The sequence below is a fragment of the Oenanthe melanoleuca genome, chromosome 15 (genome assembly GCF_029582105.1).
Source record: "Oenanthe melanoleuca isolate GR-GAL-2019-014 chromosome 15, OMel1.0, whole genome shotgun sequence".
NCBI classification, from domain to species: Eukaryota; Metazoa; Chordata; class Aves; order Passeriformes; family Muscicapidae; genus Oenanthe; species Oenanthe melanoleuca.
The window spans coordinates 11,734,399-11,749,121 of record NC_079349.1 but is presented as its reverse complement, the minus strand read 5'-3'; the positions used below and the strand labels follow the sequence as shown (position 1 = coordinate 11,749,121).

Below are 14,723 nucleotides of genomic sequence, written 5' to 3'. Positions count from 1 at the left end.
TGGCTTCGTGTCCCCCTTCCACCCACGGCCGGCACCGGGATGTGCAGGGAGGGATCAGAGATCCCAAGCCAAGCTGTGCAGCTGCCTGGCCACAGGCTGGGCTGGGGGCTGCTGGCTCTGACCCTGTGTGCTTTGGCAGGCTGGGCAGCCCGACGCCTGCCACACAGCCTTCGATGCTGCAGCCACCATCCGGGGGGAGCTGTTCTTCTTCAGGCGCCGCTACGTGTGGCGGCTGCGGGCGGGGCGGCTGCAGGACGGGTACCCAGCCCTGGCCTCCCGACACTGGCAGGGCATCCCCAGCTCTGTCGATGCCACCTTCGAGGACCCGCTGGGCAACATCTGGTTTTTCCAAGGTGAGAGCTGGGCTGTGATCAGATGGCTCAGAAATGTATCTCAATTACTTAGGGGTAGTCAGGACTCGGCAGGTTCCTGGGGGTATAAATCTGGAAATCCTCAGCAATCCAGTAATCCCTGTTATTTGTTTCCTTATCTATTAAAATTTTTTATCAGGTATTGAGGACAGAAGAGAGAACAAGGGTTCACTTTTGCTTTAAACACAGCCACAATATCCCATTCTCCTTCCCTGGAACACAAACACTTGTAATGAGCCTCTGCCCTGGCAGAGGAGAAAGAAGGAAACGTTTGCTGCACGTCTCCAGCTGTCATGGGAAGCACTGTGCCAAAAGTGGACCCCAGCAGCTTCCCTGGTTGTGCCTGTGTCCCCAGGGCCCTGCTCAGGGGGTGGACAGCATTTTCTCTGCTCCTTAGAGACCTGGATGTGGAACTTCCCTAGTACCCTGTGACTTTATGATTCTACAGGGAGCCTGGGTGCAGAGCCAGGCAATTTCCAGCAGCCAGAAAGATTAAAAACAAAACCACCTCCTGGCCATCTCTGGGGTTCCAGGCCAGCAATAAACCCTATTTCAGCTCCACTGTTTTCTTTAAGGCTCTTCCCAAGTGTAGGTTCAATAGCAGGGATGCAGAATGACATGGGAACTCATTGTGGGTGTGCACACCCTGTCTGCACTCCATGAGACTGAGTATCAAAATCACACCATGGCTCTGCAGGCAGAGCTCCTGCACAAACACATTTCTGAGCACCTGAGCTGCACACAAGGACTTACAGTGCTAAAATTGGCAGGCTCCTACTGTGAGTTAAAATGAGATAAGGGGAAGGTATTACATGCCGTTGGCTAATTACAGAGATTCCCATTTTAATCTAATCTGCAACTATGCTTCCAGTCTCTATATCAGCTTGGCAAATCCTTCCTGATTTCTGCAGCTTGCTCCTTTCCAGCCACATGCCCCTTTGTGCCTGTGCATGCCCACATGATTCCCACGTGCTGAGGCTGCAAGGCAGAGGCTGCTCCCTCCAGACAAGTCCTTTACAACTTCCACAAATAGAGAAAAATGCTGCTGAAATGTCCCCTGCCAACACCCACCAGGCTGAACTGAGGTGGGATGTCAATGCACTGACAGCGTTTTGGACACACAACAGTGGCAGTGTCCATTACACTTGGTGGAGTTTTTGCCTCTCAGGCAGAGCTTCCCGTGGGAGCTCTGCCAAGGCACCAGCTCCAGTTGCACAGTTCACTGCCAAATTATCAGAGTTTTTGACCCCCTTTTCTGTCCCCTCAATAGATTCTCAATACTGGATTTATGATGGTGAGAGACGGGTATCTGGTCCCACGCCGATCACGGAGCTGGGGCTCCCTGCATCCCCTGTGCAGGCAGCTCTGGTGTGGGGGGCTGAGAAGAACAAGATCTACATCTTCAGTGGAGGCAACTACTGGCGCTTCAGCCCCCACAGGCGCCGGGTGGACAACATCTACCCCCGGGCCATGGCTGACTGGCGCGGCGTCCCGCCCGAGATCGACGCTGCCTTCCAGGATGAGTTTGGTCAGTGCAGCTCCAGCATGGCCTGGAGCAGCTGGGCAGATTTAGACATGTGGTAGTAGTGGGTATTTCCCAACCATAACACGTGATACAGTGTAGAGGGGCAGTTCCCTCCAGTGGGTAGAGAATGGAGAAGTTTCATTCCCATTAATTGCAGCAACTGATAAGTATGATAGAGAGAAGTCGAATATCTGACCAAAGAATGGTCACAGAATCCTGCCCACCTCTTATTGCTCATGCCAAAGGAAGTGATGAAAAGACAACAGAAACATTGCCCACACGTCAACCTGGGGAGCTGAACAAAGAACAGGCTGCTTTTGGTATTGACCAGTCCTCCCCAGAGTGCCCCATGCTGAAAACATGTGCCACAGAAATACTGAGGACAGCCAGAGTGCTTGGGGTGACAGGTGTGATGAGTGCCTCTCTCCTCTCTAAGGATGAAGTGAAACAATTCCCCACTGCTCCTCACTGCTTCCAGAACCTAAATTCCAGGGCAGCTTGCCCACAGGAACAGATACTCTGAGCAAGTCTTCACAAGTTGCCTGTCCCTGTCCCTGACATTCTCTGCCCTCACAGGGCAGGGTGACTACAAGCATACAGAATACTTAAAGCCACCAGGAAAATTAAATAAAATAAAATCCATCCTGTTTCCTGTCCAAAAAGTAAAACTAGATTTCTTATTGAAACCAAAACAGTGTGAAAGAAAAGTGAATGCCACAGGCCTGGGTTCAAGGACAACCTCCTGCCTCTTCCAGCTCTCTTTCAGTATTGCATGTGTTGCAGAGTGATAGCTGAACAAAATGCTGGGAAAGAGCTCTGAGCCACATGAATGCTGTCTCTTCTAAACCGTCCTCTTTCCCCCACAGGTTTTGCCTATTTCCTGAGAGGCCGAGATTATTGGAAGTTTGATCCAGTGCAGGTGAAAGTGCTGGAGGGCTACCCACGCCAGATCAGCCAGGACTTCTTCAGCTGCACGCCCTCCTCCAACTCCTTCAGATGAGGGGGTGCCTGTGTCCTGCACGCTCCCCTATTATCTCCCTTCACCTCCAGCAGCCACGCAGAGGGCTCTCTCTGCCATTCCTGGCTTCCTTCCAGGCTCAGCATCTGACTCACCAGGTGTCTGTCACAAGTGACAAAGTTTGCTCCTCTCCAGTTCCAGCAGCCCCAGCTTCAGTTGCTATCAATGTAAAAGCAGCTGCCGTGTTCTGTACGGGCAAGGGCAGCCACTCCCGTCTAGCAATAGCATCCCAAAAGCCATCAGGCCATGGAATGGGATCGTGCTCTCGTAACTAATCTGAACCGTTCCCTGTAGAACTGATCCAACGGCATTTCCTATGTTTACATAACTCATCGCGGCAGCCCTTTGCTGCTGCAGACTCTGGCCGAGGAGGAACGATCCCGCAGCCCGGGCTCTGAAGGACACCGACCCTACCTGCAGGGGAGGAGGACTGCGACGAGCGGCTGCGGCCGCTGCCCATCCCGGCCTGCTGTTGTATCCCCAGTACGCGTTAGGATTTTGTACCGATCTGTACATAGACAAGGGGCCCCCCTCTCCCTCCCTGGTGCCGGGTGCCAGTGCTGGACACTGCCCCGCGCTCATCCCGCCGAGTTCCCAGCCCGGGATGCTCCGATGCACTGATGGCTCTCGTCCCGCCGCTCCCGGCCGGGCTGGCAGCGCACACCGCCTCACGCCAACAGCCCCGGGCTGCCAGCAATCCCGGCCGGAGCCGCGGGGCACGGCGTGCCCGCTCTGTGTGTGTTTGTGTATTTATGTACCGCCCCGCCACAATAAAATCCGCCTCTTTTCTACCTCCCCGCCGCCGGCCGTGCCTCCCTCGCCCCGCCCGCCGCATGCGCTCCGCGGGCCCGCACTAGGCCGCGCTGCCGCCCTTGCCGCCGGGCCGCGCTCCGCTCCCGCCGCGATGATGATGATGGCGCTGAGCAAGACCTTCGGGCAGAAGCCCGTCAAGTTCCAGCTGGAGGAGGATGGCGAGTTTTACATGATCGGTTCCGAGGTGCGGCCCGGGCGGGAGCCGGGACCGGGCCGGGGGCTGCGGAGCCGGGGCCGGGCCGGGGGATGTGTGAGGCCGGGCCCGGGGATATGTGGGGCCGGCCCGGGGGATGTGTGGAGCCGGGCTGGGCCGGGGGATATGCGGGCCGGCCTGGGGAATGTGTGGAGCCGGGCTGGGCCGGGGGATATGCGGGTCCGGGCCGGGCCGGGGGCTATGTGGAGCCGGGCCGGGCCGGGCCGGGGGATATGCGGGCCGGCCCGGGGAATGTGTGGAGCCGGGCCGGGGGATATGCGGGGCCGGGCCGGGGGCTGCGGGATGCAGCGCTCAGGGCGGGCGGGGGCCGGAGGAGAAGCCTGGTGTGGGGGGCGCGGCCTTTCCGGCCCGCGGGTCCCTCTGCCCCCGGTGGGCGCTGCCCGAGCCGTGCTGGGCACGGGGGGATCCAGCGCTGCCTGAGCGCGGCCCCTGGGAGCCGGATCCCCGCCCGGCCGCAGCCCGGGGCCCCGCGCCCGGTCACCGGGAATTTCTGTACGCAGCCTTTGAGGGGTTCGGGTTGTTTCACGTGCTGTGAGGCTGCGAATCCCACACCCGGGTCTTTGGGTTCAGGAGCAGCACTGAAATCATCCAGGGCAGCTCCTTGTGCCTTGAGCAGAGTGTGGCCAGCAAACACCGCGGGCAGGGTTTTAGCACCCCAGTGTCTGTGCTGACACTGTTCCATGCTGAGGGTGTTGAGCCTCCCTGGTAAAGAGCCTAATTCAAGCAGGAAACACTGGCCCTTTAACACCAGGGAAACAGCTGAAAACAGGAAAAAACGTTACAGCCCCCAGCTTGGTGCAGAAAAGAGACCATTGGCTAAGTTTAACTGCCAGCTGTATAGGTTGAGCAGGGACTAAACACCTGTCGCTCTCTCATATAAAATGTAGAGTTTGAAAGCAAACTGTGACTTGCAGTCAGCTGGGCTGAGACTGCCATACCAGGTACATGGAGAAGGAAAAGGCTTGTCTTTTTTATCTACCAATAATTTTGGTCTATTGATGAGCACTGTAGAGTGAAAGATACAGCTAAAAACTGAGATCAAAAAAGAGTCTTCTCAAACAAGGAATATGAACCTTGCCAGTGTCCTGTCAATCTAAAAATTTGATTTCAGAGTCTAGAAATGGTTGTGTTCAGTAAGGCCTGCTGTAGCATTCAATACAGGTGAGGATGTCAGGAAGAACGGAACTGCTTTACAGATGGTAAGAAAATCTTAAAGAGGAATATTGGCAGCAATCGCATTTTTGATGTTTAAAGGGTTTAAAACAAAATGCAAGTCTCTGGGCATTTGCTGTAGTCAAACAATGTCTAGATGATGGGGAGGTTCAAAGCAAAAATCATGTGTCACAAAGCTGGTTATCTGGTTTAGTTTAATTCCAACTGAGCATCGCACATTGATGAGGAAACTGAAGTAAAGAAGGTGTAGAGTGTTCAAAAATATATGCAAATGGAGTGTTTTCCTATTCAATTTCCTATTATCAGTGGATGGGAGGTTTTTTTTGATCTAGTGAAGTAAGATAGCACCAGTGAAATAAGTACTGCTAAAAAATTTGTTTTCTCTATTGCCAGAAAAATCGCGGTGCTATTTGATGCCAAAGACAGCACAAAAACTACAGAAACACCCCCTTAAGAGGTCCTTCTTATCATTAAAAAGAGCTGAATTTCTTCCAGCTTCTGCTAAAACTGTCCTGGATGGAATAGCAGGCCACATCTCCAGCTCTGTTGTTGCAGGTGGGGAACTACCTGCGGATGTTTCGGGGCTCCCTGTACAAGAGGTACCCCTCGCTCTGGAGGCGCCTGGCCACCGTGGAAGAAAGGAAGAAGATTGTGGCCTCTTCACATGGTGAGAAGATGAGTAAACATTCCCAGTAATGTTTGTGGAACATTTAGCCTTGAAAAACTGTTCCTGGAGATTCAGAAGCTTCTGCACCTTGAGGGCTGTATGAATCACCTTGGATTGCCCCAGTGATACTGGTGGCTCCTGGCTCAGCCTGGCAACAAATATCACCTGATCAAAAACATTCTGAAATGGAAACATCCATCCTGGAATTCCTGGGGTTGGCTACATTCATCACAAAGCAAAAGCCACACCTCCAAATCAATACAGTATTTCTGAAGAGATTTTTTTTTTTAGACTAAGAGGGGCATTTTTGTCTCTTTCATCAAATAGGCAGGAGTGTTGCAAGGATGCCCCATGGAAGATGTGCATCTTTGCTTAACTTTGCTTCTTGCAGGGACTGGATGTTTGTGTGTGCCAGAATTTGTGGTGTGTTGCTACTGATGTGACTGCTACAGGGAGAATATTGGTATTGTCTTTGTTGAGGATCTAATAGCAAGCAGTTAAATTTCTTAGCAATATGATTTCTTGTACATTCTGTAGACTAAAGCATAATAAAAATAATTGTTTACTCTGGGCTTATGTCTCTTTCCTCCAAGTATCCTGCTGACCTCTTGCTTTCTTTTTCCCCCAACAGAAAATCAGCGGTCTCACAGTCCCCGAAGATGTAAGTCTCATCTCTGTATTATTCTTAGCTGTGCTAGAGGAAGAATGTCCACTGTGACCTTTGGTGCTATTACAATAATATTAATGTCTAATCCTCTTCCTCTGATCTCTCCCTGTGGTCGCCCTAATTGTGCCTCCCTATCCCATGCCTAACTGTTCTTTCTCAGAACCTTAGCAGGACTCTCCAATGCAGATGGTCTCTGTCATTCAGCAAGAACTGTCCTGAGGTCTCTCCCCTTTTCCCAAGTCTTAACAGCTTTTCTATCGATCCTTGCATCTCTATTTCCGACCCTTAAGTCCACTGGGGTGGGTTGTTCGCTGGGCCTTGTAGATATCTACAAGAAGATGAAGCCCAAAGGACACTTGTATCTCTGTGTTAGTCCCTCCTGCAGGGACAGAGAGGCTTTGTCACTATGTAGCCTGTTAATGCTACAGTGCTTTGTAACTCTTTGCTGTGTTAATTATTGGCATCTTTCCTGGTCATAGATCACGGCTATACAACATTAGCCACTAGTGTGACGCTCCTAAAGGCCTCTGAAGTGGAAGAGATCTTGGATGGAAATGATGAGAAGTACAAGGCAGTGTCTATCAGCACAGAACCTCCCACCTACCTCAGGTAACCAGCGCTGGCCAGGGCCCAGCTCAGAAGGGAGCTGCTGGGAGGGTGTTTTACAGCACATTCTCTGCACATACTGCCTTCTGGAGACCTTGCATTTCTCAGCAGTCCTTTTATAAAGTATAGACAGAAAATCCAAATATGAAAGTAGTATTTATAAAGGTGCACCTGGATTCATATCTGATGGATATTTGGGAGCTGGGGAATGGCCTTCCAGGAGGCTGGTGTGGAACATGAGTTCCTGGTGGAACAGTAATGTTGATGGTCCCAGAATAAAATAGCAGGAACTCGTAGTAGCCCTTGAAGTTTAAAATTGCACCATTTCTTAAGTAGCAGGAGTGGTGCTGAGGGCCTGCAGGTTAACATCCAGTTTCTTTCAGAGAACAGAAAGCAAAGAGGAACAACCAGTGGGTGCCCACCCTGCCCAACAGCTCCCATCACCTGGATGCAGTGCCCTGCTCAACCACCATCAACAGGAACCGCATGGGCAGGGATAAGAAGAGAACATTCCCTCTGTGGTAAGACAGCTTCCTGCATCTGGAAAGTGGGAATAGCTACCAAAATAACTTGCTGCCAGGGTAGTACTGATGAGTTCATTTAATGTTGTGATTCATCCCCAGCTGACAAAAGACCTACAGGTCATTAAATTGTGTGTCTGGAGGCTCTGTGTTCAGTAACAATCCATGGCTCAGAGTGGAAGCTTTCCTTTTGTCAGGGAAATGGTTCACTTTTTCCTCATGAGTTCCTTCTACTTCCTGCTAATTTGCTGAGCAGTTGTCATTTGAGAAGCCTGCAGACCCTCTTTGTGAAGGACAGGTTGCTTCTCACTGACGTGTAACTTTGATTAGTTTATTTAGTGGAAAATGCTGCTGAAGGTCACGACTAACCTTTTTTTCTGTTAAAAAAGTTAAGACAACCAAGAGAAATCTAATCCTAGAAAACTTCCTTGTTTTATTTGCAGGAATGTGTTATGATAGATGTAATAAAAGGTGATAAACTGGTATTAGTCACCACAGCTCTTTAAGCTTGCACTGAGGAGTCTGTCTATAGACAGATCAGGGAGTTGGAGTTGGGGATTGCTCCCAACAAATGTTGCCTTCCCTCTATGGATGCCAGATGTGACATGTGCTTGTTGCATATACTGTGTTGTTGCTTTCCATTTCAGCTTTGATGACCATGACCCAGCAGTGATCCATGAGAATGCATCCCAGCCAGAGGTTCTGGTTCCAATCAGGCTTGATATGGAAATTGATGGGCAGAAACTCCGAGATGCATTTACGTGGAACATGAATGGTATGTATGTAGAAAGGAGAGTTTCCTGAGGCTGGAGAGATAAAGTTGTGTCCATCACCAAATGTCCTTGCCCCATACAGACAAAGCTTTAAAGCTCTCCCACTCTGGACTGTATTCAGTGCCTGCATGTCTTAGCAAATGCTCTGCCACTCCCGTGGGTTGCAGTCATTCCTGGACACATGCAGTCTGAAGAGTTTAACTGGCAGATTTTCCTGAGCCAGTTCATCAGCTCAGTGGTCTGAGAGCACTCTGTTAGCTGAGGTTAATGGCTGTGGCTTCTGTGGCCACACTGTCTGGATACCATGGAACAGGTAAAGAAGGTTATAAGTGCCTGTATCAGTGTGTTTATCTGGTACAAAACAAACACCATTTTAAAAGCAGAATGCATTTGGGATTCCCTCTGTTGCCTTGCCCATGGGATTTTGTGTGTTCTGTAAGTGGCAGACATTAATTTCTAAGGAAGTTTACAATGTTCACTCTTGTTCTGTAACAGAAAAGCTGATGACCCCAGAAATGTTCTCTGAGATTCTTTGTGATGACCTGGATTTGAATCCTCTGACCTTTGTCCCTGCTATTGCATCTGCCATCCGACAGCAGATCGAGTCCTACCCCACTGACAGCATCCTGGAGGATCAGTCAGACCAACGGGTTATCATTAAGGTAACACAGGAAGGCAGCAGAATGAGAGCTGAACCATTTGGGTTTCTCTGGTTATGTTATGAGGGACTAAGAGTATAAAAACTTCTCTCAGAGCAAAGGAACTCTTAATTCCAGTCCTCCAACCAGATTCCCCTTTGTCCTTTGTATTGAGACCAGAACCAAGGTGACAGATGATTAAACATCCATGTGCCCAGCCTCTGAGAAGATGAAATAGTTCAGTTAAAGCCTTGCCTTCCTTTGGAAGAGCTGAGCCTTGGTGAGCAATGCTGAGTTGTCTCCATGCTACTGAAATTAAGAATTCAGTGAAGGAACTTTGCAGATGAACCAGGAGTTACTGCTGTGTTCTCTTCAGCCACTGCCTCGACAGTTCAACTACCTTGGACAAACCTTTGTGTAAGTAGAATCAAATAACCTATTTCTGCTCTTACCTCCAGCTGAACATCCATGTAGGAAACATCTCCCTCGTAGACCAGTTTGAGTGGGACATGTCAGAGAAGGAGAACTCACCAGAGAAGTTTGCCTTGAAGCTGTGCTCAGAGCTTGGCCTGGGCGGGGAGTTTGTCACCACTATTGCGTACAGCATCCGGGGACAGCTGAGCTGGCACCAGAAGACCTATGCCTTCAGGTACTGAGCTGCCTCCTCCTAGTCTGGCTCTGGGTGTGTTTGTACTTCATGGGCATTTGCATCAATGGATCTTTAAACAGCTGACCTGGTGCAGAAGGTTTTGTTTGAAATTAGTCCATATGGCTGGCACCCATGCAGGTTTTTGTGCTTGTGGCTAAATTCTTTTCCTGTTGGGTCTGATACATTTCAGGACCAAATACTGATGAAATGTCAGCTTCTGCTGATAGAATTAATTAATAGGGATAGTCCCTCTTCTAATGTAAGGTCCTGATGAGCCCCAGGCACGTTTTTTGTTTTGTTGGCTTTGACTAACTTGGGCCATCCACTGTTTCAAGCTTTGTTCTTTTGAATTTGGACTGATGAAAACTGTACATCTCTACCCAGGCTGATGTTAGAGGTGGGTTGATCATAAGCCCTTCTCACAGCTGGAATGCAGCATTGTCAGGTTTGATTAGTCAGCTTTGTAATTTGTCTCCTAAATGGCTTCCAGTTGTGCTGTGTGAGTTCCTGCACTGATGTTATCCACAGCACAGTGCTGAGTCTGCAGCTGTAGCAGTCCTTTAATGTACACTCTGATGTTCTGTGGTGGCAATCAGGGAAGTTTAAGAGTTCAGCAAATGCTGTGTTTGCAGAGGAGGGAATGATGCTGTTGACCCCAGTTTTGTAGGGGTCAGTTCAAGGAAGCAGCACAGGGAAATGTGCCCAGCCCTGTCCTACCTCAGGCAGGGCAGGCAGTAGTTGGAGTGGGAGTGAGCAAAGAGGAGCTGGAGGCTGTGGGGAAGCTGGCTGCTGCCATCAGCTCTGCTCCTTCTTCCTGCTCCATCCAAAGGTTTCCTTTCTGGTCAGCCTTCTGTGAGAAATGAACACTGACCTGCTCTGGCCTAGTTGCTCTTGCAGTGCCCTCATTCTGCTTCCTCTGGGTATAGTTTTTATCCTGCCAGTCTTTACAACAACTGCCTGGTTCTAAAGTGATCCCCAGAATTGCCATATTAGAAAATGGAAAGAGACCCATTAGCACATGCAAATTAAATTGTTAGATTGTGTGTTCATCCTGCTGATGTCCCTTGGAAGGTGGGAGGTGGCTTCTACTTTTCCCTCCACAGCCTTGGACTGATGCATGCAGTTTTGGCTTGGGCTACATCCAGCAGCAACAACAACAACAAAGCAGTGGGTGGGCATTCCTGAGGAGTGATGGGAACTTGCAGGGTGGTAGATGAGAACTTGACACATGTTGTGCTGCAGCACTGTCTGCATTGTGGCCTGCAGTGAAGTGTCTGTCCCTCCTTCCTGTGCTTCTCCATGTATTGCAGATACCCAAAAAGATATCCATGTGTGTGTTGACTCTTGGGAGTGGGGTTCATTTCTCCCTTTGCTTCTGCTCAGTCACTGGAACTTGCAGCAAGTAGAGTTTGTCAGTACTGCCCATGCTCATGTTAGTGCCAGCTTCACACTGTTCTCTCTAAAAACATGTTGGGCAATGGTACCAGAGGGTGCTGCTTTTTAGGGGTAGTTCAAACAGGCAGATTTCAGGCCTTCTTTAGACTGTGGTAGTATTGGAAGGGGGAGAACAAAGACTAAAAAAGAAACCCCAACAGAACAAAGACCATATACATGAGCAGTTCAGAGAGAAAACACCTAATTGAAACCTCGTTTTTTTTGTCATAGTACAAACATATCCTCCTCTTCCCTTTTTTCTTCTAGCAAAGGAGTATTTTTGAAACTTTACAGTGATTAATGGTATTTGGGTTCTGTGGTTGGTTAGTTCCTGAATTTCCAAACCACAGGAGTGGTGGTTGCTCCAAAATCATTCCATTGATGTAAGGAAAGGGTCTGCTTTAGATGTATCAAAAGAACCTTAATATCTCAGGGGACTGGGGGTTTGAGAAGTCATGTGCCTCTTAATCATCTGAGGGAGAGGTGAAACTGTCTTGTAGTTGATGAAAGCCAGGGCTGCTCTGTGCAAAACAAGGAAAGCCTGAAGTCCAGTGGCAGGGCAGGACTGGAGGCAGACAGGGAACTGCTGCCTTTGGGATTTTCAGGGGCAGTGTGTGCTGTGATGTTCCCTCCTGCATGCTGAGTGTTTCTGGTGGCAGCACCAGTTCTGCCTTTGAGACCTGAGTGATGCTCAGGTTCTCCCATGCACCAAACCCACGTGCCTGAGGAGTCACCTTTCCAAAAGATGACATCTCCTTGCTTTGTTGTTGTGCCCCTGACGCTCCTGCCACAGGCCAGGAGCCTGAGCAGAGGCACAGCCTTGCTCTGCTGGGATGCCTGCAGCTGACAGTGCCTTTTGGCCATTCTGGCAGCAACACTTTCCTCCTCATCAGGAAAAAACAGTTGGGGGGGAAGCTGTAGAGGTTGGGAGATGAGGAAGGATTTTTCAGTTTCTCTCTGATTCTTTGCTAAAGAAATGTGGTATCTGAGTTGCCTTGTCCAGCTTTCCATCCCCCATTTAATTCAGTGAATGCTCAGTGTTAAGCATAGTGAAGTAGAGATCATGCTATCACTAATAAAACCCCAGTTAATATCTAATTTTGCCTGGAATGTGTGGCATTCTAGGACTAAGATGAAATTCCTGGCTTTGAGTGTTGTTTAGTAGATGTCAGCAGTGCTGGAAGTAGATTTGATTAAAGCTTCCTCCCCTGCTCAGATACCAAAGGCTCTGGATTAATTCTTCATGGTAGCATGAACAAGTCTGAAGACTTGTTATTATTATTAGCTTTGATGCAGATGTTGTGTGTTCCCATGATGATGAGCATTTGAGTTCTTTCCTGAGGGAATGGGAGTGCTGAAATCCTGTAGGGGTGCATGTCCCTCGGGAGGGGCCGGATGTGTGTGCACACCTGTCCTGGGCTCCTCTCACACACACGCTTCTGCAGCTCAGCCTGAGCCACTTTGGAGAATTCAAAGCAAACATTTACATTCCGAGGCTCCTCTATATTTATGCTGGGCTTCCGCTCCACTGTCAATATTTGGGAAGCTACTCTTGGTCAATTCCTGTTGACTTTTACTGAAAAGCAGCTAGTGAAGCAGTAAATATTTTGTGCATGTGATAATACAGCTGGTCAGAGCAGAGAAATCTCTGAGGAACAGATCTTGTGATTTGGGGCACAGCCTGGTGTTTTGTTGCTTGTTTGCCACAGCTTCTGGTTGCAACAGCAGGTCCTGAAAGACTGCTCCTTCCAGAGTCAGGATCCCAGGAAAGGCAGACTTTTGCCAAGGAAGAGCTGTCAGGGGTGTGCTAGGCAAACTACAGCTAGGAAGTCAGAGCTGCAGAACAGCAAGGCTGGACAGGAGCCCTGGGAACAGTCCCAGCTCCAGGCTGTGCTGGGAGAAGCATCCCAGTGGACTGGGATGAGCTGTGCCTTTTGGGCTGAACCCTGCCAGCCAGGGATGAAACAGTCTGTGTAGGAAAGAACTGCAGGTCCAGCAGAGATCCCTCTCCAGTGTGGCTGGAGGTGGGTGTAGCTGCTTTCCCAGAAACTTCAGGTTCCACAAGGGTGTACCCAGGAGCCTGTGGGGAACTTCAGGGAACCAGGGTGTACAAAGCAGAGAGAAGAGGGAATGCTGAAGCCTGAAACTGTAAATGATGCTGTATTGTCCCTGTGCTGGTGACCCTGGGGAGTGCTGGGGCCGCTGATGGTGTTGCTTTGTTGCCCTGCCCTGCCCTGCAGCGAGAACCCTCTGCCGACCGTGGAGATCGCCATTCGCAACACGGGGGACGCTGACCAGTGGTGCCCCCTCCTGGAAACCCTCACAGACGCCGAGATGGAGAAGAAGATCAGAGACCAGGACAGAAACACAAGGTACTGCCACTACTTTGGACAGTTCTCTTGGCCTGTCCCTTGACAGAAGTTCCAAACTTTGATGTTTGCCTTTCCCTACTGAGAATCAGCTGGCAGGATGTCAGCCTTGCTCACAACAGAAACTTCAGCTTCAGGGTACTCAACTGTTATCACCTTCCTCTACAGAAATCAAAATGTCTACTTTACCATCTCCTGCTTGCTGCTAAGTTCCTTTTTTTTTTTTTTACCCCATTTTTTTCCTTTCCTTGGGCTCTTTGCTTGTCCAGGGGATTGTTTGTATGAGAAGGCATGAATCAAACATATTAGAGTTTTGTGCACTGTCATGCTCCCTAGAATCCTGCCACAAAGCTTCCTTGTGTGTAGTGTAAAGTTCAGTTTGATGTAGCTGGGCAAGCTCCCAGCTCCAGCCTGACTGATGCCAGCCTGTTTGCCAGCATGGGGAGCACTGTGTGGTTCCAGGAGCTCTGCCCACCAGAGCTGCTAAGTGATGTTTGACAAGCAGCTGAGAGCTTGCACCTACTTGATGAAATTCTTCCTGGCAGATATAAATGAATGGCTAGTATCTCTCCAAAAGTTACACGGTAACAATGGAAACAGTAAATATACTGGCTCAGCTCTTTCCCAGGATGTTTTTTTAACTGCTGATTAACAGTAGCACAGTCATTCTGTATATCAGCTATGGCAGAGTGAAAAGTTTACAGTAGCAGTTGGTTCAATCCAAGTCATAGAGCAAAAGTGCCCTAACAGCTGTTAGTGAAAACAGTGTCTTTGCCTTATCAACTCAGGTGGCTGAGTTCTGTCTAGGAATAAACCTGTCTCCAAAGCTGACAAGGCTGTGGCAGCCTCCCCAGAAGCCCTGGTTTTGGTAGGACCTGCCCTGCTGTACCATGCACTAACTGTGCCTCTCTCTCTCCCTCAGGCGCATGAGACGTTTGGCCAACACCGCTCCAGCCTGGTAACCTTCCTCTCGTGACACTGGTGCTCTTCCTACAGACTTTATCCCTATTCCTCTCCCCAGATGGATCTAGAATTGGCAGGGGTCTTTCTGTCTCTGAAGGAGACATACATTCCACTTGCCACAAGTTCCCAGTACTGCTGATGTCTGCCCCCACCCCCTCCAGCCCAATGCCACGTGCCAAGAGCGCTGTGGGAGCAGCTGAGACCTGTGGCAGGGGTTGGAGCCCTTCTATGCCTGTGTGTGGACAGTGTAAAGATTCTTTTGTATAGGTGCAATGTGCACTATTAGGACAACTTTTTAAATAAAAGGAATGCATACAATGTA

General features: G+C 49.7%; 2 protein-coding genes across 2 annotated transcripts in view; both read left to right on the top strand.

Moving 5' to 3' along the window:
* The window catches only part of MMP11 (matrix metallopeptidase 11), an 18,877-nt gene extending 15,172 nt beyond the window's left edge, over window positions 1-3,705 (top strand). The window contains exons 6-8 of the mRNA XM_056504399.1: window positions 140-353; window positions 1,642-1,899; window positions 2,763-3,705. Of these exons, the coding sequence (XP_056360374.1) occupies window positions 140-353; window positions 1,642-1,899; window positions 2,763-2,896 (606 nt within the window). The 3' untranslated portion in view covers window positions 2,897-3,705. The remainder of the gene's footprint in view (window positions 1-139; window positions 354-1,641; window positions 1,900-2,762) is intronic.
* On the top strand, window positions 3,184-14,723 carry SMARCB1 (SWI/SNF related, matrix associated, actin dependent regulator of chromatin, subfamily b, member 1). The gene is made up of 10 exons (XM_056504400.1): window positions 3,184-3,911; window positions 5,670-5,781; window positions 6,413-6,442; window positions 6,928-7,057; window positions 7,438-7,575; window positions 8,223-8,350; window positions 8,844-9,010; window positions 9,445-9,635; window positions 13,310-13,441; window positions 14,361-14,723. Exons 1-10 carry the CDS (start codon window positions 3,519-3,521, stop codon window positions 14,398-14,400), a joined length of 1,461 nt encoding a protein of 486 aa, XP_056360375.1. The 5' UTR covers window positions 3,184-3,518; the 3' UTR covers window positions 14,401-14,723.

What these genes read in the sequence shown, in the direction of transcription:
- SMARCB1 (XM_056504400.1), top strand. Translation starts at nt 3,519, where the DNA reads ATGCTCCGATGCACTGATGGCTCTCGTCCCGCCGCTCCCGGCCGGGCT. An exon ending in TTTACATGATCGGTTCCGAG is followed by an intron (nt 3,912 to 5,669) that starts GTGCGGCCCGGG and finishes CTGTTGTTGCAG; the next exon opens with GTGGGGAACTACCTGCGGAT. An exon ending in AAGAGAACATTCCCTCTGTG is followed by an intron (nt 7,576 to 8,222) that starts GTAAGACAGCTT and finishes TTTCCATTTCAG; the next exon opens with CTTTGATGACCATGACCCAG.